Source organism: Hippocampus bargibanti, linkage group LG05, assembly GCF_051943395.1.
Source record: "Hippocampus bargibanti isolate YZ-2025 linkage group LG05, ASM5194339v1, whole genome shotgun sequence".
Lineage (NCBI taxonomy): Eukaryota > Metazoa > Chordata > Actinopteri > Syngnathiformes > Syngnathidae > Hippocampus > Hippocampus bargibanti.
In genome coordinates this window covers 1,903,412-1,926,338 of record NC_142738.1, presented here as the reverse complement: position 1 = coordinate 1,926,338, position 22,927 = coordinate 1,903,412, and the positions used below count along the sequence as shown (strand labels likewise).

The following is a 22,927-nucleotide window of genomic DNA, read 5'->3' as shown; positions in this document are numbered from 1 at the left end:
CACACGCCTCCAACTGGAGACTTGGCGTGTACATCTGCTCAGAATTCAACCACAATCAAGCCCCGATTGATGGGAACGTTTTCTCTCTCTTTTTTATGTTTTTACTTAGTCTTTAGTATAACGTAAAATACTTTGCGTGAAATTTATCACCAATCGGCGTGACTGACACTTCCTGAATGACTTCTCACTTGCATCCACGACGCCAATTCCTCGTTCGCCGTGTTATGATTCGTCATTATTGTGATTATTAGTCACGCCGCTGCTTTGTGGAAAAGACATTCCACTTGCGAGCTTAAGTTTCGTGGGATGTGCTGTTGTGGCCCCAAAATTAAAAAAATACAAAAAGCCGCAATGGTCGTTTGGATAGCGACACCAAAAAAAATGGCTCCCCTCCCTCTCTTTGTGTGTATATATTTAAACGGCATCATTTAACATCATCACTTTGTTGCGTTTGCAACAAGACAAGCGTGGAAACGAAAGCCCGGCCCCATTATTATCTGCATATTCACGCGTGAGAAGGAGGAGGGAGGGGAAATAAGGAGGAGGAGGACGACGAGAAGGCGTGAACCTCTCCCCAAGGCTTTCCTTACCTGTCTGGCGTCAAGACACCGTGGAGTTAATTTCAAGAAAGGTGCTCAAGGGAATACTTAATTAGAGCAACAAACAAAAAAGGCGGCCAGGACAGAAGAAATTGAATTGAGTAGCTCATCTCACCTGCTGCTTTATTGGTTTTTTGGGGGGAGAGTCGGGGGTGTTGTTTCGGGAACCGGACCGCACCATGGACTGCACCCGGGTGACGATCCCACACGAGCTCGGTGCGGCTGGATAGAGTCGCCATGCTCGGGAAATTTACTTGGAATTTATTCGTGACTTAGTTCGCAAGGCCCTTCGCGGGAGGACGGGGACGGGGGGGGTCGTTGGGTAAGAGGTGGGGGGGGTAAAGAACAAGTCGCTTAGTGCATCCACGACCGTACAGTGCATGGCCCCACGGACGGAGTGGCAACGACCATGCACGAGCCCCTCCGAACTTGGACCCTGTACCCCGTCTTCTTGTATTTGGGCGTCATCTACGTCTGGCTCGGGTGAGTTGCATTTCCAATCAACCGGTGGCCTAACTTTGTGGACACACACACTCACACACACAAGCACACACACACGAAGCTTCTCTGATCCGTCGGTTCCTTTGACGTCTTGCGTCGTTGTCATTCCCAACCATTGCACTTGCCGTTTGCAGCCATGCATTACCTGCCCCCCCCCCCCTCCAGCACCCCCCACAGACACTTTTTTTAAACTTTAATAGCACCACGCTCGGGTTGTATTTCCACATTCCATTGGCCCAGACTGAGTTTTTACCTGTTTAGTTAGAACTCATCCCTCCCCTCAGTGCCTCTGCTTACTTTGGAAGAACACGCAAGGAATTATTGAACAATTTACAGTACAATGCTTGAAGGTCATGAATGTTAATGAGCATGGTGAGGTTAAGAGTCAGAAGGTATGACAGTGTAAAAATAGATTAAAAAAGAGCTGGGATCTTATTTGAAGCCGGAAAATATGCAGGTGTTCTCCCCCAAGGGTGGTTGAATGGAGCAGGTCAAAGCATTGACATTTTTCTCCCTTTCAAATTAAAGTGACTTGTCTGCAAAAGGGATTTTTAATGTTCCCGGCGTATTAAAAATTGATTAAAAAAGAAAGTGGGGGGTTGATGTACACTATAAAAGTTGGATGGAAATAAATAAATTAAAAAAATTGGATTACAACCGAACCAACCAAAATTTCTGTGGTTAAAAAAAAAGTTTTAAATGAAAAAAATGAACTATTTTTGTGGTTGACCTGATATGCAATGCCATATTAAATCTCATAATTTTTGCCCTTTTTTTTGCCACTGTAAAAAAACACGCATGTTGGATCTAATATATATAATTGTATTTGTATATGTTTGTGTATATATATATATGTGTGTGTGTGTGTATATACACATATACGCATACACATATATATGTGTAAATGTGTGTATGTGTATATATGTGTGTATGTGTATATATATGTATATATGTATACGTATATATATATATATGTATACATATGTATGTATGTATATACAGTAAAGTCTCGTTATATCGATATCGGATATATCGATAGTCCCGGTTATATCGATACTATTTCTATGCACGCACGGAGAAATTTACATGCAAACAGGGTCGGATATATCGATAGTCCCAGTTATATCGATATTTTTTCGGACTCCCTTGAATATCGATATAACGAGACTTATATATATATATATATATATATATATGTATATATGTATGTGTGTGTGTGTATATATAGATATATATAGATATATATATATATATAATATATAGATATATATATATATATATATTTTATATATATATATATATATATATATATATATATATATATATATATATATATATATATATAGGTATATATATATATATATATATATATATATATATAGGTATATATTATATATATAGGTATATATTATATATATAGGTATATATTATATATATAGGTATATATATATACCTATTATACATACATATATATTCACTTATATTATATATTCACTTATATTATCATGCATATTAGCATAATATTTTACAATAAAGCGGATTTTGACTTATACATATTCATCTACACATATATACACGTATGTATATATATATATATATTAGCATAATATTTTACAGATCCAGCTTTTAGATACAGTTATCAGTTGTATCAAAGCAACTGGTCTCCAACCGCGAATGAAAATCCACCTGCCACACGCCGCCATTTTGCTCCGCGTTGCAAAATATCAACATCGCTCGCCGGATTGCAAACGCACGCATGTAACACGCGTCCCCTGCCGGGTATCTTCCGATTGTTTGTTTGTGCAGGTGTGCCTCATGTTGTGGCTGCTGGTGAGCGTCTCGCCAGATAGAAGGATAAATAAGTAGGGAGGGAGGAGAAGCTCATGTGGAGCGGAGCGTGAAACACACTTCAAGCTCCGCAGATGCTCATATCACATGACATTGTACTTCCAATATGCGGTTTGTTTGAAGGGGGGTTGGGGCAGACAGAGGGGGTACTCTTACTGTGTTTACCAAGCCCGACCGACCATTTAGCTCATTCCTTCCATCGCTTTACTTTCTCTAAATCTTTCATTGTACCCACTTCATTTACAACGACTGGAGCCTGCAGGTGTCGACTGACAGGCCCATAGCAACACACGCACTACACAAACTACACACACACTACACACAGAGGCTAAAATCGGTCCAGCTATTTCATTTTCACTCCAGACGGCTCCAATTGTTTTGGAAGGACTTCTTGAATCGATTGCAAACATTTATGCTTTCCACTTCACAACTACAGTAAAGTCTCGTTATATCGATATCGGATATATCGATAGTCCCGGTTATATCGATACTATTTCTATGCACGCACGGAGGAAATTACATGCAAACAGGGTCGGATATATCGATAGCCCCGGTTATATCGATATTTTTTCGGACTCCCTTGAATATCGATATAACGAGACTTTACTGTATTTGAATCATATTCGTAACTGGATGAGTAACAAGAAAGCATCTTCTCCGAATCTGAACGCTCTGAAGCCATTGTTTTGATTCTGGAGCATGGCAGTTTGCGAAGGAGTATTCTGGCGTGACGTCACGAACAAGGAGGCGGGACTTTCTGAATCTGCCCAGTTCCGAGCTCATTTTGTGGCAGTTTTGGGACGCTACGTCATTTTTATTACTGTTTTGCCTTTGACTAAAAATATCAGCCTGCGTGTGTTGGGTATTTTAGATGCTATAAAACGTATTACGCAAGGAATAATAATAAATAATAATCCGTTTAATTTCTAAGCGCCTTTGAAAACTATCAAGGACGCTTCCACCTTTACCGAAATGAGGGCAGCTGTCCAAAATACAATGCAATGATATCCATATTGGTTTATATAGCGCATTGACAACAGCCGAAGCTGGAACAAAGCGCTAACATGGAAAAAAGGGAAATGCTGCCCTCTTGCGGACAAGAAAAAAAAAACATTGCCAGAGGCCACGGCCAGCGCTTTACCTGCACTCAAGCATGAAAAAAAACAAAACCTGAACAAATTCTGGGATGGCGCTTTACGTCATATTTTCAATTCCCGAATAAATTCGGGAATGACAATGAATGACTTACAATGACATTTTTTGAAAAAAATCAACCAATATCCCGAAATAATAATAATAATAATAATAATAATAATAATAATAATAATAATAATACATGCCATTTATAAGAGCCTTTCAAAACTCTCAAGGTCAATTTACAGTCACAAGATAGGTTTCTCTTTGGGTGAGCAGCGGCAGCCACACGCACCAGCGCTCACTCAACCCGGAATAACTCAAATGAATAAAAGGCTAGCTAGCTGGATAATAGATAGCTAACAGATAGCCAGCCAACTAACTAATCAGCCAGCTAGCCAGCCAACAGTCAGCCAATAGATAGCCAGCTAGCTCATAATAATAATAATAATAATACATGACATTTTAAGCGCCCAGCTAGCCAATAGATATCCAGGTAACCACCCAGCCAGCTAATAGATAAGCCATATAAACCCAAAAAATGCTGCTCTGTGGGTCTGATAAGAAAAACAAAATGGGCCGCATCTAGCCCGCGGGCCATACGTTGCACACCCATTCCCCATAAAGACTCCTTTTTTTTTAAAGAGCGATTTCAAGGTGGATAAATGCAACTTTGTGCTATTTGAGCTCCCCAGACGCTGTCTGTTGGGAATCGTTGTCCTATTCCATCCAACCCAAAGCTTGCATATAACACCAACTTGTGGATGCAGACTGACTCATCGCCCCCCCCCCCCCCCCCCACATCTCCCCACTTTAAAAAAAAAAGGGCTGATTTGACCCCTCCTCTTTTTTGCGCGCGATGACGGTGTTTGTTGATGTTTGGGAGGGATTTTCGGGGCGGAGGGTAGAGAGACAGAGTGAGAAAGAGAGAGAGAGTGCGGTAGGTTGATGATGAATGAAACCTCGGATCAGTGTCACCCCCGCCCCCCTTCCCTTCGTCCCCCTCCCACCACCAACCTCTTCCTATTGTCCCACCGTGGCAAAGTGGGCGGACTGCAGTGGTCTCCGGCCGCCCAATGGCAGGCGCGAGTGGGGGAGCCGAGCCGCTACAAGCCCCTTTTTTTTTCTTGCCATGCGAGGTCCGTGAACGCATCACCCGCCGCCAGCCACTACCGCAGCCGCCCCGGAGACATGTCACAGCTCAAGCCGGCTCCGGTCGCCCTCACTCGGCTACGGCAGCTCGGAGCGGCGTTACTCGGGGAGCTGGATTTTTTTGGTTTAAATATTTAATTTACATATCTGTATATATATTTTTTAATATAAAGAGACAACCGGAAATTAAAAGCAAAGGAGTTTACTTATTTTGTTCGTCGTTTTTTTTTTTTTTTTTTTTTTTTTTATGAATGAATCTCGTGATTAGATTTTGATAGTGCACCCCTCGTCCCACGCGTGTGAGGGTCCCGAGCCCCCTTTTGGCTCCTCCAATGTCATCATGATCCTGTTCTCGTCGCGCAGTGTCCTGCTGTCAGTCTACTACCCGCAGATCTTCCTCATTCTCACCAGTGGCAGCTACCTGTAAGTCGCCGCCAATTACCCCCCCCCCCCACCTCACTTCCTCTTTGCGTGACGGACAAACACGTTTTATGAAAGTCGAGTGAAACGTTTTAGCTAACTTCTTTTTCTGCATGCCGGTTTTGTTTTTTTAGCCACGGAGATGTTCAGGAACCAAGAACTAGTCGATTAGTGTTATCTTATGACCTCCCCCCCCCCCCCTCCAAGTTCACCCCCTACTCCTCCATTCATCATTTGATTGACACCTTAAACGCCTTGGTGGCTTTTAATTAAACGCCAATCATCCCCCTTGCGGGATCCGGAATTGCAAAATAATTACTAAAGCATTCTTTTTCGCTTGTTTTTTCGCGTCCTGCCCGCTTCCTCTGCTGCTCCGAGACCCCAAACCTGCTGCTAAAATAGATGTGGTGGTTTTTTGGTGTTTTCTCCCCCCCCCCCAAAAAAAAAAAGATTTAAAAAGTGGACTCTGTTCGCTGTTATGACTTGCACATGAAAGCCATAAACGCGTTGTTGATTTGGATAATACTTTATATTGTTGATATTATGAACTGCCAATCACAACTTTATTCGGGAATTGAAAATATGACGCAGAGCGCCATACCACAATTTGTTCGGGTTTTGATTTTTCCACACTTGGGTACAGATAAGGTGCTGGTCAGACCTCTGGCAATGTTTTTTTCCCTTTCACAAGGGGGCAGAATTTCCCTTTTTTCCATGTTAGCGCTTCAGTACATTTTGCTAAAGTGACGACAGCGGGCAAGCGGTGGCATGGCTAGCTATCTATTAGCTATGTATTAGCTAGCTAGCTAGCATTCTATTTGAGTTACTTCCGGGTTGAGTGAACGCTGGCGCATGTGGCTGCTCACTTAACAGAAAAACCTATCCTGTGACTGTAAAGCGACCTTGAGAGTTTTGAAAGGTGCTTATAAATAAAATTTATGATTATTATTATGATTATTATTATTATTATTATTATTATTATTATTATGTTCTATCTTTAGCTGTTAAAGTACTATATAAACCAATATGTATTGCATTGTATTTTGGACAGCCGCCCTCATTTCAAGTTCATATAACTCCAGGCTCATATGATTTATTATTTTTTGTGTTATTTATTTTTACAGTGACGAACGTACATACGACATGAGCCCAAAAATAATATTTTATCAGCGCAGTCCATCAAATTAACCGATTCACTGTCATTCCACAAATTTTATTCGGGAATTGAAAATATGACCTAGCGCGCCATTACCGCTTTTTTTCTTGCTTGGGTGCCGATAAAGCGCTGGCCAGACCTGTGGCCATGTTTTTCTCCCTTCCACAAGGGGGCAGCATTTCCCTTTTTTCCATGTTAGTGCTTTGCTCCAGCTTCAGCTGTTGTTAAAGTGCCATATACACCAATACGTATGTATTGCATTATATTTTGGACCGCTGCCCTCATTTCAAGCTCACATAACTCTAGACCCATATAGTTTAGGAATCAACTCTTTTTCTGCTTTTTTTTTCTATGTTAACGCTTTGTTCCAGCTTCAGCTGTTGTTAAAGCACCACATCAACCAATATGCATGTACAGTAAAGTCTCGTTATATCGATATCGGATATATCGATAGTCCCGGTTATATCGATACTATTTCTATGCACGCACAGAGAAAATTACATGCAAACAGGGTCGGATATATCGATAGTCCCGGTTATATCGATATTTTTTCGGACTCCCTTGAATATCGATATAACGAGACTTTACTGTATTTTTTATACCCACCTTCATTTCAAGTTCACATAACTCCAGACCCATATAATTCAGGAATTAACATTTTTTTTCCTGATGAACATAGAGAGTCTAAGGTTTCTAATGCTGTATTGAATGTTTATGTAGTCCTAAAACTCCATATTCTGTGGGTCCTGGAATTCAAGTGACAATGACAAAAAACAGTGAATGAGTTAATAATTCTTGTAGACGCCAAGTGATAAAGAATCTATGCCTGCCAGTATTACTCAAATTGTTTTTTTACAAGTTGCTTCACCGTTTGTGTTCAAATATCAGTGGCCGAAATGGTTTTGGAATGATCGATGTTGATAATGTCATTAGCATCCTCTGTAGCAGGTTAGCATTAAGCTAACGGTGGCTTTTTGTTGCGGCTATTCCGTTGTTTTAAATACACAAATGTGTAGTTTTATTTGTTTCGAGTTTAATTTGATGGCAAACATCATCTGGAAAGTGGCCATGAAACAGAATGAAACCTTTGGTGTACTCGTTAGTCACTTCTTTTGACAATTGAGTTCAGTTCACTGCCACCATCCAGCGCCCATATCAAATTTGTGTCGATAATAGCTTGTACACTGATACCTCGCTTTACGAACCCCTTGGCTTACGAACTTTTCAGTTTACGAACGTTAAATTTAGATTTCTGAATTTATGAAAATTCCAATCAATCAGGCTCCACAAATAACCCGCACAAGCCATCTGTACACTTGATGCAAAAAGCTATCAACCCAGCTGAACAGAACACAATTGATGAGGAACTAGGTAAAATTATCGCGGAGAAAAGCACCTACAAGGGATCATTCCTCAAGATGGTGAAAGAACAAGGCTACGTTTCTCATCAAGTGTTTCATGCTGATGAAACCGGTCACTTCATTCCATCAAGCCATCAACGACCATCACAAAGGTCAATAAAACGACTTTATTATACCGTACAGTTTATTTCGTTAATCATATTACCATAGCACATTTATTATACATAAAATAAGGTATATTTTGTGTATAATAATAATAATAATAATAATAATACATTTTAAGCGCCTTTCAAAGCTCTCAAGGACACTTTACAGTCACAGACAAGCATAGGTATGATAATAAATAAAATACAATCACGAACAGAATGCAATAAATAAAATACAGTCATAAATAGAAACAAGAGAAAGAGCTACACAGAAAATCCAATTGTAAATAGGTGGTTATAGTTTTAAGGCTTAGAAAATTAGAAAGTGGAAAATTATGTTGTATGGGGACCTAGGAACGGATTATTGTCATTTTAATGGTTTTCTATGGGAAATTAATTTTTGGGATACACACTTTTCGCCTTACACACTCAATTAAGTTCGTAAGCCAAAACAAAGCGTATGGCAACTCACTCGTATCTCAATGCGCTATTGTTTTTTTTTTTTTTTTTTACATTTTGTCACTTTTTTTGAAAAAATGGCATGCATCTACCCATTGATTCATCTCGCCATGCTGAGTGGATAGCGCGCATCCAATTTAGCCCTCAAGCGGACCATTTCCTGCTTTTCGGATTGGGGGGTGGGGGGACGGGGGGGGTAGTCGTCCATCTAAGTAAAAATGTGTCCCCGCCGTGATTTTTAGTGAGTGCATTCCTCTGTAAGATTCATGCCTGGGAGCTGAAGCTGTGTCAGCGCGGCTCACACAGCGCTCCATGTGACGACGCAATAACGTCCGCCGTGACGTCGGTCGCCCATTTTGTCTCAAGGGGCCACACGACACAGTGATGTAAGAGGCTTTAACTAACCAACACCCCCACTCCTTTTTTTTTGGGTTGTACTTGTCAGGTCACGTTGGCAAAGATGTTGAGCGGAATGCGGGTTTCCACTCTCTGAGTCATTCGGAACGGAGGTGGAGTTCCCAGACTGTCTTGATCAAAAATTCTGACGTCCAAAGATAGTATGGCGCAGGTAGCGTCATGCGCCACGTCACGGTCAGAGTTAGCCAATCAGCAACATGCCCGAGTTATAAAATCAATGTATTTTACAAATGGAAGCTGGATCATCTCGTTATAGTCGGAGCACGTTGCTCTCGTTTATAGTCATCGCCAAAGAACGCATTGAAACATGATGAGTTGGGTTTGTTAGAGGATGGGATGTCGTGGTTGCTACCGGCAACCGCATACGCCGGTGACGCCGAGGTCAGTGGGGCATCAAGAGGGCGATGGGGGAGGGGGGGGGGTCAATGACGTGGACAAGCTAACAAGGAATTGTATCTATCCATTTATTTATTTATTTAATGTATGTATTTATTTAATCATTTTTAAATGAGTTCATTTATTTATTTGTATTTATTTGTCTCTTTGCGGATTTATTTATTTAGTTATGTATTTATTTATGTTGTCCTTTGTGTATTTAGTTATTCATTTTTAAACGTGTTCATTTATTTATTAGTGTATTTATTTGTATCTTTGTGTATTTATTTATTGACATATTTATTTATTTCGTCATTTGTGTATTTATTTGTTTTTATTTTTATTTGTTTTTATTTGTTTTTATTTATTTGTTATCTGTAATTTGTATCTGGGTGGATTTATTTATTCATGTATTTATATATTAATTAATATTGTCCTTTGTGTATTTATTTATTCATTTTTAAATGTGTTTATTTATTTATTAGTGTATTTATTTGTATCTTTGTGTATGTATTTGTTTTTAAATGCGTTCATTTATTTATTAGTGTATTTATTTGTATCTTTGTGTATTTATTTATTTAGTTATGTATTTATTTATGTTGTCCTTTGTGTATTGAGTTATTCATTTTTAAACGTGTTCATTTATTTATTAGTGTATTTATTTGTATCTTTGTGTATTTATTTATTGACATATTTATTTATTTCGTCATTTGTGTATTTATTTGTTTTTATTTGTTTTTAAATATATTTTTATTTATTTATTCATTTATGTAGTCGTATCTGTAATTTGTATCTGGGTGGATTTATTTATTCATGTATTTATATATTAATTATTATTGTCCTTTGTGTATTTATTTATTCATTTTTAAATGCGTTTATTTATTTATTAGTGTATTTATTTGTATCTTTGTGTATGTATTTGTTTTTAAATGCGTTCATTTATTTATTAGTGTATTTATTTGTATCTTTGTGTATTTATTTATTTATTTATTCAGTTTTAAATGCATTGATTTATTTTTTTGTCTTTATTTATTTAGCAATTTTGTTTATTTATTTACATGTATTTTATATATTTGCATATTCATTTATTTATGCACATATTTATTATTCAGTTTAAATGCATTTATTTATGTATTTTATATATTTATTTATTTATGTATTTATGTATGTATTTATTTATTTATTTATTGACACACACATTTATTTATTTACCCGTTTGTGTATTTATTCATGTATAAGTTTTAAAATGTGTTAATTAATTAATTAATCAATTAATGTATTTGTTTTTTTACACGCATTTATTTATTTACCCGTTTGTGAATTTAGTCTTGTATTAGTTTTAAAATGTGTTAATTTGTTTATTTAAACATATTTATTTATCTACTCGTTTGTGTATTTATTCATGTACAAGTTTTAAAATGTATTAATTTATGTATTTATTTATTTAGACACATTTATTTATTTACCCGTTTGTGTCTTTATTCATGTATTAGTTTTTAAATTTATGTATTTATTTATTTATTCATTTACACACATTTATTTATTTATCCGTTTGTGTATATATTCATGTATTAGTTTTTTAATGTATTTATTTATTCATTGAGTTTATTTGTTCATTTGTTCATTTATTCATCTATTTATGTATTAATGTATTTCACTATTTATGTATTTCTTTATTTATGTGTTTCTTTATATATTTCTTTATTTATGTATTCCTTTATGTATTTCTTCATTCAGGTATTTATTTATTAATTTACTTGTGTATTTATTTATTTATTTTTATTATATTGTTATTTCTATGTATTTGTTTCGTATTTATTTATTTATTTATTGCCGTTGCGCAAATTCTGAGCTTTATTTAATATTTGTCGATTTTAATTTCAATGAAGCACTTGAGTGCTTCTTCTTTTTTTTTTTTTTTTTGTTTTGTCTTTTGGGGCCTGCGACGAGGCGACATCACTTTGGTGGCAACTGCAGTTGGGCTTCCTTCATTTGCTTTCTCTGTCTGGGTGGAAAAAGCCCTTGTCAGAAAGCGACTTGTGGCCATCCATCAATTTGCACTTAATCTCGAACCAACCAACAGTCTTTCTTTTTCTGATGTGTGCGAGAGCTTGAAATGCAAACTGGAATACATCTGGTGTCATAATACCTCGCTGTGTTTTAACGACCTCATACTTGACTCGGTGCCCCCAACCGGTCCCCCTACTTGAAAATTTACATCCACGTGGTTGCGATAGCTCTTTGGTGGGGGCCTATAGGGGTTGATGATTATGGTATGGGAGGTGTCGAGGGTTGTCAAGCCAGATGTAATTGATAATTTGATAATTGATAATTGATTTGAACTCATTCACTGCCAGACGATGTTCAAAAATGTGTCCACTCCAGTGCCAGATTTTTTTTGTCATTATAATAATAATAACAATAATAATACATTTGATATCGAAGCGCCTTTCAAAAGTCCCAATGTCACTTTACCCTTGCGGAAGGGAAAAAAAAAACATTGCCAGAGGTCATGGCCAGCGCTTTATCAGCACCCAAACAAGAAAAAACAAAACCCGAACAAATTCGGGAATGACGGTCTACGTCATATTTTCAATTCCCAAATTCATTCGGGAATGGTAGCGAATGAATTTAGTACCACCTGAATTAATAATAATAATAATAACAATAAATTAATTGTGTGTTCTACATACTTGGCAATAAAGATGATTCTGATAATAATAATAATAATAATAATAATAATACAGTAAAGTCTCGTTATATCGATATTCAAGGGAGTCCGAAAAAATATCGATATAACCGGGACTATCGATATATCCGATATCGATATAACGAGACTTTACTGTAATACATTTGATTTCTAAGCGCCTTTCAAAACTCTCAAGGTCACTTTACAGTCACAGGATAGGTTTTTCTGCGGGTGAGCAGCGGCAGCCACATGCGCCAGCGTTCACTCATCCTGGAAGTAACTCAAATAGATAGAAAGCTAGCTAGTCAGCTAGCTAATGGATAGTTAATAGATAGCCAGCTTGATAATTAGCCAGATAGCTAGCTAGCCATATAGCGACTAGATAGCTAGCCAGATAGTTATCCAGATAGCTAGCTAGCTAATTGATAGCTAATAGATATCTAATAGCTATTCAGCCAGATAATTAGCCAGATAGCTAGCTAGCTATATAGCGAATAAATAGCTAGCCAGATAGCTAGCTAGTTAGACAGCTATATCTTAGCATTATCATTCGAATTCCAGGACCCACAGTATATTAAATTTTAGGACGACATAAACATTCAATGCAGTGTAAGAAATCTTAGACACTCTTCTTTCATCAGAAAAAAAGTTATTTCCTAAGTTATATGGGTCTGGAGTTATCGGACCTTGAAATGGGGGCAGATGTTCAAAATACAACGCAATACATATATATTGGTTTATATAGCGCTTTGAACAACAGCTGAAGCTGGAACAAAGCGCTAACATGGGAAAAAAGGGAAATCTGCCCCCGTGTGGAAGGGAAAAAAACATTGCCAGAGGCCATGGCCAACGCTTTATCGGCACCCAAGCAATAAAAAACAAAACCCCCCAAAAAATCATGAATGGCGCTCAGTCATATTTTCACACTGATTTGTGTTTGTATGACAAGTCTTGTGAGGACCACCAACATTTTATACCAAATGTAGTGAGGACATTTTTTGACAAGTGAGGACCTTTCCTCACAAGTTGTGTGTATGTATGCGTGGTTAATGAGAGGAAAAAGTTCGTACCACAAAAAGTAAAACAATATTTTAACCAAATTCACCACAGGGGTGAGGACTTTAAATGTACCCACTCAGAAACCTCACTCCTGCTGTTATTTCAGTATCAAGTCCACTTTTTATTTCTTTGTTTTTAAAGAAGTTGAAGTGGGAAATGGGGTGACATTTAGTCTTCAAATGTAACACTAGTTCTTCTCTAAACTTATCATCAATGGTGGTCCTCACTCTGGAGTTATCCGGTCCTCACAAAACCATTGAAACAGGAATATGTGTGTGTGTGTGGGGGGGGGGGGAGTTGGGGTGGTTGTCATCTCATAATCTCATAAACAGCATTTAGTCACCTTTCGATTCAGATGTTGATAATATGCCCCATGTGCCCGTCTGTCGTTAATATAAAAGGGCTGCAAATCATGAGGAATCATTTTTAATTGTTTTTTTTTTTCAAGATAATTGGCGATAAGATCAAGTCATGCCTCGTCTGGCAATCGGACTCCTCACCAGTGCGCGAAGCGGCTTTTTTGAGGGGTTCCATAATTTATTAGGTTCCTCTCCGGGCGGAGGGGTTTCATTGGTGTTTTTTTTTTTTACACTTGTGAGGTTTCCATGGCCGTTGACGAGTGTGTTTTAAATGAGAGCATATGTGAGCGATGGTGTCGACATCACTTGCGAGATGACAGACGACATAGTTTTGTTCTGGTTCCACAAGGCCACATGACATCCCGACATTACTCGTACAAAGGCGGTGGGACGCACTTCTGGGGGATTATTTATTGGTTTGTCACATAATAAAAATAGTGATGAAAAGGTTTCATCTGTACTTCTGTGAAGGTTTCGCTCCTCATCCGAAAAGCTTCGTCAGCGAACTAGAATTTTGCTGGTAGTTCGCTGACAAAGTTTTTTGGATGAGGAGCGAAGCCTGTCAAGTGCTGGTATGCTTCCTAAAATCCGAACCAGAATTTCAATTTGTCCCAAATAAACTAATAACAATCATTGTTTTTGGACTTCTGATTTGAAAACTAGTTATTGATTAATTTGTGGTGCGTTAGATGTAATATGTGAAGGGGATTAAACATTCTAATGGCTCTCGATAAAAGCATATATGCAGCTGCATATATCATAAAATATTATTAATATACAGTGAAACCTCAGCTCACGAAATTAATTGGTTCCCAGAAAGTGTGTGTAAGGCAAAAAGTGTGTCTTCCAAAAATTAATTTCCCATAAGAAACCATTAAATTGAGAATAATCCGTTCCCAGTTCCGCCTAAAACATAATTTTCTACTAAATAAGCCTTAAAACTAATTATTATTATTATTACATTTTATATATATATATATATATATTTATATATATATATATATATATATATATATAACATTAGTAGCCTGTTCTAAAAAATAGGCAAAGTCAACAATGTTAGCGATCTATTAGCGAGCTATCTATTAGCTAGCTAGCTTTCTATCTATTGGAGATACTTCTGGGTTGAGTGAACGCTGGCGCGTGTGGCTGCCGCTGCTCACCAACAGAAAAACTGTAAAGAGAGAGATTTGAAAGGCACTTATAAATGAACTGGATTATTATTATTATTATTATTAGTATTATTAGTATTATTATTATTATTATTTGCTAGCTATTTGCTATTTATTAGCTATCTGGCTGGCTAGCTAGCTAGATATCTGGATAGCTATCTATTCACCATCTTGATGAAATAAATGAAATGTATTATTATTATTATTATTTCTATCTATCTATTAGCTATCTGTTAGCTAGCTAGCTCACTTCTTGAGTTACTTCCGGGTCTAGCGAACGCCTACTCTGCCGCCATCTTGGATTTCCACGTATCGAAGCAAAATGAAAATATGGGAATGGTACATCCCGAACAAAAATAAATGGAACGAAGATGAAAAGCCTTGTCGTCTTCGCGAAACGTCGATACCAACACTTGCTAAAGCGCTACGCTAATATCTTTCCAAACTTTGTCATCGCGGGCCCACGGCTTTAATTTATGATCAGGATACGCAAAAGGCAATAAAACAAAACGTGTCGCTGGCCCGGATTAAAAGCTTTCACTTCACGATGGAAGGTGCATCCATCAGTGGTTGAAATGAATCATCGTGTGTGGAGCGCCTCACACGAGAAGGAAGACATTCCATCAGTTTCATTTACGCCGTGCGTGCGTGTGTGCGTGCGACGATATTCTCTTCTGATATTTTTCTTTTATTTTGGCAGGGCCTTGTCCTCCGTGGTGGCTCTGGGCGCCAACATCATCTGCAACAAGATTCCCGGCCTGGCACCTCGTCAACGAGCTATCTGCCAAAGCCGCCCGGACGCCATCATTGTTGTGGGCGAAGGCGCCCAAATGGGTATCAATGAGTGTCAATATCAGTTCCGTTACGGACGCTGGAACTGTTCGGCGCTGGGGGAGAGGACGGTTTTCGGTCAGGAGCTGCGTGTAGGTGAGTCTGCCGCCTTTTTTTGGGCAAATGGCGGCGGGTGTTTTTGGTGTTACGAGGCTTCTGTTTGGCGTTTTGGTCAATGTTTGCAATTTGAGTGGCTTGTATCAAGTCTGTCTAGTCTCGTTAGCGACTGTAGCTAGCTGGTTAGCGCTCACGTGCTGGATCTTGATAGCTATGAGGTGAAACTTTATCGCGAAGTACACGAGGCCCGGAAGCAGCCTCACGAAGAGCGAACAGACAAACGTGTCTGGTTTTCTGCTTTTGATGAAGAATATTTTTTCTTGTTGGTTTTTGAGTGTCCCCACTCCACCGGAATATGAATTTTAGATTCCGTCTCTGTAAATGGTCTGACGCTTTACGTTACGTTTGTCTATTGGGACTGTCTCTAGTTCATTCTACATGAATCCAAGAAGTAGCCTGGTCGCCCATCTGTCTATTCAAGCCGTCCGGATATCATCTACAGGAGTCCAGGAAGTAACCTGGTCCATTGTACATCTATTCAGGCTGTCTTGAAATATTTCTAGAAGAATCCAGGAAATAGCTTCGTCGCCCCCCAGTCGATTTGGACTGTCCCAAGATCAATCTACATGTATCCAGGAACTAGCCTAATCCGCCGTTTGTCTATTCGGGCCACTCTGACATCATTCTACATGAATCCAGTCATTTGCCTGATCACTCGTATCTATTCATACTGTCCTGATATCTTTCTACAAGAATCCAGGAAGTAGCCTCGACGCATGCGTACTTTATTTGGGCTGTCCCAAGATCATTCTACATGTATCCAGTAAGTAGCCTGGTCAGTAGTATCTATTTATATTGTCCTGACATCGTTGTACTTGAATCCAGTAAGTAGACAAATAAATAAGTAGAGAAGTAGGTAAATAAATAAATAGATACATAGATAGATAAATAAATAAACAAACAGATAAATAAATGAACAAACAAATTGATAAACAGATGAATAAATAAACAAACAAATAAATAAATACATGAATAAATAAACAGATAAACAAACAAACAAATAAATAAATAGATAAACAAACAAACAGATAAATAAATAAATAAGTAGGTAGTAGTAGTAGGTAAATAAATAAATAGATACATAAATCGATACATAAACAAACAAAGAAGTAATAAAGAAGTAAGAAGAAATAAATAAATGAACAAATAGATAAACAGATAAATAAATAAATAAATAACTGAACAAATGAATAAATAAACGGATAAATTAACAGATAAATAAATAAACAAACAAATAAATAAATAGATAAACAAACAAACAAACAGATAAATAAATAAATAAACACACACATGAAAAATACACAAATAAAAAAGACAGAAATAATTAAATAGATATAGAAACAACTAAATAAACAAATAAATAAATACAAATAAATGAATACAAATAAATAACTGAACAAATACAACTAAATAAATCAATAAAATTAAATAAATAAATATGTTCGCTGAATACACTATATTGATCCTCCTATAATATGATTGAAAATTCCGATTTTCCATCTTGTCTGGAGCCATCCGATTGTCTCGCTTGCAAGACAACCCTTTGACGGTGTACGAAAAGCGTCTCGTCAGAAATCAAACCCAAGCTACGCACACCACACACTCCAAAACTCCAAAAGCGTCAAAATGTTGCATTTCAACAACGCTACAACCAGGTTGCGAAAATCTCCATTTTGGAAAAATGATATCGCAGCGTAGAGAATAGCTAACGGTGGCTTTCGAAGCCAACGGGTCGCACACATCTGTTTTTAATTGCGTGGTTGCTATGCTTCTTCACGAGTACGGCAAAAAAAAAAAAAAGATGTGAAGCAGACGTTTATGAAAAAAAAAAAACTGCGCTTGTGTGCATTGTTTTTGTGATGTTATTTTACGATTTGTGTCATGTCGCTTTGCGGCCGTTATTTTTCGCGTTTCGGCCAATGGTTCTGTTTCAAATCACTTTGGGCTTTTGTTGTCAATGTGTTGCTTTTTGTTTTTCGGTAGCGGTCCTGCGACTCCCAAATTTTTCATCATTTCCATCAACTGCATGCTGATTTGAGCAAAAACCTTCAGCGGGGGGGGGAGGCTCTTTGCCATCCTGCTGCGTGTGTGTCGATTAATATTTGTCATGCGGAAATGTCACCGCCGTTTAATTCTTGGTACTTTGTGGGATGTAGGATTTTTTTTTAAAACTAAATTCACTTTTGTACATTTTTAATAATAATAATAATACATTTCACTTATAAGCACCTTTCAAAACTCTCAAGGTCACTTTACAGTCACATGATCACAAGTTTTTCTGTGGGTGAGCAGCGGCAGCCACATGCGCCAGCGTTCGCGAGACCCGGAAGTAACTCGAAAAGTGAGCTAGCTAGCTAACATCTAGCTAATATATAGATAGAAATAATAATATATAAGTATAAAATACATACATATACAAATACATAGAAATCTAGCTAATGGGTAGCACATAAATAGCTATTATATAGCCAGAAATAATAATACAGTAAAGTCTTGTTATATCGATATTCTCGGGAGTCTGAAAAAATATCGATATAACCGGACTATTGATATACGATCCTGCGGCATGTAAATTTTCTCCTTGCGTTCATAGAAATAGTATCGTAATAAGCAGAACTATCGATATAACCGATATCGATATAACGAGACTTTACTGTATCTAAGTATAAAAAGTAACTAAAATACATAGAAGCACGCTAATGCATAGCACACAAATAGCTATTAGATAGCTAGATAGCTAACCAGCTAGCCAGCTTACAGCAAGTCAGCTAATAGCTAACTAGCTAGCTAACATATAGCTAATATATAGATAGAAATAATAATATATAAGTATAAAAAGTAACTCAAATACAAAGAAAGCTAGCTAGCTAATAGGTAGCACACAAATAGCTATTATATAGCCAGAAATAATAATATATAAGTATAAAAAGTAACTCAAATACATAAAAAGCTAGCTAGATAGCTAATGGATAGCAAACAAATAGCTATTAGCTAGCTAGTTAGCCAACAGCTAACCAGCTAGACAGCTTACAGCAAGTCAGCTGGACAGCTGATAGCTAATGGATAGCCAGATAGCTAACAGTCAGCCAGCTAGACAGCTAATAGCTAGCCAGCTAGCTAATGGACAACTAATAAATATACTAATAATAATCAGTCACAGGATAAGTTTTCCTGTGGGTGAGCAGCAGCAGCCACACGCACCTGCGTTCACTCAACCCGGAAGAACATGACTTGCCAAATGTGTATATGTACGTGTTTGGACTTGTTAAAGACGTACTTTTGTCTCATCCAATGAGCGATGAAGCTCTCCGGTGCTGTCGACAGGAAGGCTACGCATTCACTTTTGTAAGTCCCCTTTTTCAAGCTAGCCGATTGGTCGCCATGGGAGACCATAGACGACAGCCAAGAATGTCCTTGTTGGTTCTAAACGCTGTGGAAACAAAACCAAAAAAAAAAGTGTCCATTTTAAACACCTGCCATTAACATATTTGCCTATGCTATTTTTCTTTTCCCAGTTTATGTCGTGTTACTCCAAATTCTCCAAGTGGACTATGTTATGGAATTCTTTAGCGGCGCATATGAAATCATGGAATACATACACACACAAAAATCCAATTCCATCCCATCATCATAATTAAATGCAAGGGAAACGCTGTTCCGCTCCCATTTCAATTATAAACTCAAATCCCTCCAATGATGAACACTAAACGTTTCCCCCCGCAACGTAATCCCCGCGTCTTAGTTTGGGAATGGCGAATGAGGAGCTGAAGATCACCGGCGTTTTGCGCTCTGAACTTTGCCCTCACGTTATTAGCCTTGCGTGTCTATCATATATATTTTTTTTTTTAGTATTTTAAGTCCCCAAAAAAACAAGTTGCGCGGTGCGAGAATGACCTACAGTAGTTTTTCCTTGCTGTTAAATGTCAACATTTGGCTTCAAATTATAGCGGTGGTGCACTGATGGACTTCGCCGTGAAAGGGAATCATTTTCTCTTGCAGAGGATAAAGAATACATGCACTGTTATTGTTAGATTTATGGCACTATGCCACAAATGCTAATTAGCGTGACATTAGCGGGATAAAAGTCAAGTCAAAGTCAGCTTTATTGTCAAATATGCTAATATGCATGACATACAGCACCGATGAAATTACTGTGCTCTCGGACCCAGCGTGAAAGGCACTTATCATGACTTAACAAACATAATAAACACGAAAACGCCAATTTGCCAGGGGAGAGAGAGAAAAGTTTTTTCTTTTAGTTTTTTTGTAAGAATTGCTCCTTTTTTTGCCCAATATTTGGCTTTTTGTGAATACACATACAGATATTGTATCACAATTCAAAGCAAAAATAAATACATAAACAAATAAATAAAGAAAGAAATAAACACCAAAAATATAAATAAACAAATAAAAACATACATACAAACACATAAATGAACAATAAGTAAATAAATAAATGATTAAGCAAATAAATAAACAAACACCTGAAATACACAAATAAACACATTTACATAAATAAATAAATAAACACTTAAAATATATATAATCAAGTAAACAAATAAAAATGCGATGCGTATGTGGAACTGTTGCGGCTTCGAATTGAAGCAGATTTATGTGGAACAGGAGATGTGAGACAATCTCTTTTCGTCAATGGATGCTACAGCTGCGTGTTTGCTTTCAACATTTAGCTTGTAGTTGACATGCACATTCCACCATGATGTCCCTGATCCACTGGTGGAAAGACGCTTTGATCCTCTCCTCTTTCATCTAGAACTGTTTCATGTCATCACAAAGAGGGTACAGCAAGTCCTGAAGAATGAATGTCTCTCTGTGTCTGTTTTGTCATATTGTCTCTATGCTGTCATATTATTTGTTATTTATTTTATTTATTTATTTTTGTTCTTTTGACTTCAAGACGGCGCCGCGAGAGTGGCTGCCTTTCCAGCAGCTCATGTATTTCGTTTTTCTACTTTCATTCCTTTCATCACTTTGCTGCTGTGAAATGTAAATTTCTCCACTGTGAGACTAATAAAGGCATATCCAATCCAAAATAAATACATACATACATACACGAATAAATAATAAACTAATAAAAAAGCGAACAAAATAAATAAATAAACACCTAAAATATATATCAAGTGAACAAATAAAAAAAATAAACAAATACATACACGAAGAAATCATAACTAAATACATAAGCGAATAAATAAGTAAATGAACACCTAATATATATAAACAAATAAAGCAAATAATGCAAAAAAATAAATACATAAATTAACACCTAAAATATTTATAATCAAATAAACAAAAATAAATGAATACATAAACACAGACACGAATAAATAAATAAATAAACACCTAAAATATATATAATCGAGTAAACAGATAAAAATAAATAAAATAAATCAATGAATACATACATGAATAAATAATAAATATACATAAGCAAATCAATAAATGAATAAATAAATGAACACCTAAAATATATAAATAAATAAAAAACACCTAAAATGAATAAATAAATAAATACAGAAATAAACACCTAGAATATATATAATCAAGTAAACAAAAAATAATTAAAATAAATACGTACATACACACATACACGAATAAATAAATTAATAAATAAATAAACATAAATGAATTAATTAATACCTAAAATATACAAAGAAATAAAAAACCAATAAAACAAATAAATAAATGAATAAAAACAATAGTTTATTTATGAATAAAAACAGCACAGTTTATGTAATTATAACACCACATTTATTATACATAAAAATAATGTATATTTTGTGTAGTTTGAAGGCTTCTTTAGTAGAAAATTACATTTTATGGGGACCTGGGAACGGATTATTCTCATTTTAATGGTTTCCTATGGGAAATTAATTTTTGGGATACACACTTTTTGCCTTACACACTCTGTCTGGGAACCAATTAAGTTCATAAGCCAAGGTATCACTGTATTTGTTTTGTGGACTCGGCGGGTGGGCGGCATTTGACCTCACCCGTTGTTCAAAAAAAAGCACTCCGGTTGCATTTATTCAACAGTGAAGCGTTTGTGGCCCTTTAAAAAAAGCAGATCTTCAAAAGATCCCATTTTGACCCTATTTGCACTCTTTCAAACAGCAGCGCACTTGATGTCGCTGACCGCAGCTTGGAAATGGACACCTTTCAGCGACTACGCTCGGCATCAAAGCACCGGCGTCGTAAAAAACGCGGCGCTCCGGTTACCTTGTTGTTTGACTTTCCAACCTGTTTGTCACCGGCCGCACTCCAACTTCGGCCGGCTTGAAAGGCCTTCGTGTTGTTGTGCCGACGTTGAGCTATGACACCGGTTTGATGTTGCTGGCGGTTGACGAAAGCGATGGCTGCCGCCGCACTCGTGCACGTTAGCTTGCTCCGCTGAGGGATGGCTGTCAAGTTTTTTTGGGTGTTTTTTTTTTTTGTGGCTTCACATGATCTTAACTCATTCACTGCCAGGCGTGCGAATTTATGTCCACTCCAGTGCCAGGGTTGGTGTCATTGTAGTAATAATAATAATAATAATAATAATTAATTGTATTTATTAGCTATCTGGCTAGCTATCTATTCACTATCTAGCTGGCTGGCTATCTAGCTAGGTATCTGTTGGCTATCGATTGGCTAGCAATCTATTTGCTAACTATTAGCTATCTATTGAGTTACTTCTGGGTTGAGGCTGGCATGTGTGGATTCAAACCCAGAACCTTCCCACTATGATGCAACTCAACAACCACCCTGCGCGCTCCATCACCTTCGTGGCCCAGTCGCCGGTGTGATTTTTGGCCCATGGAAATGTCCCGCGTGTAGAGAATACAGTGATTTTTGCGGAACAAAGCGTGTAGCGAGATTACAGTTGATCCTCTGGCATCCTGCTTCCTCCGCCGTCTAGGCAGACACAGACGGACGCAGATCCCACCGATAACGTAACGCCGCAGGGTAGGAAGTCCACCGAGCAACCCCAGTGGGTCGAAACTCCCGACTCACCCGCACATTTTCAGAACGAGCGAATGAATGAACCGACAACGTGAAGGGTGTCCACCCCAGATGCGGGAAGATGACCTTTGACCAACCCACGCGGCGGATAACAAACATGTTCAGCCGATCATTT

General features: G+C 37.4%; 1 protein-coding gene across 3 annotated transcripts in view; it reads left to right on the top strand.

Moving 5' to 3' along the window:
* The first annotated feature begins 567 nt into the window (after positions 1-567).
* wnt7bb (wingless-type MMTV integration site family, member 7Bb) overlaps positions 568-22,927 on the top strand; it is a 44,263-nt gene continuing 21,903 nt past the window's right edge. For 2 of the 3 annotated variants that reach the window (XR_016115069.1, XM_088997343.1), the window contains exons 1-2: positions 5,220-5,657; positions 15,548-15,774. Coding sequence is in view for 2 of the 3 variants with exons in the window: in XM_088997343.1 (XP_088853469.1) it covers positions 5,575-5,657; positions 15,548-15,774 (310 nt within the window). In the remaining variant the exon portion in view is untranslated. Of the gene's footprint in view, positions 1,083-5,219; positions 5,658-15,547; positions 15,775-22,927 lie in introns of those variants that run through there. The other variant, XM_088997344.1, reaches the window with a different exon arrangement.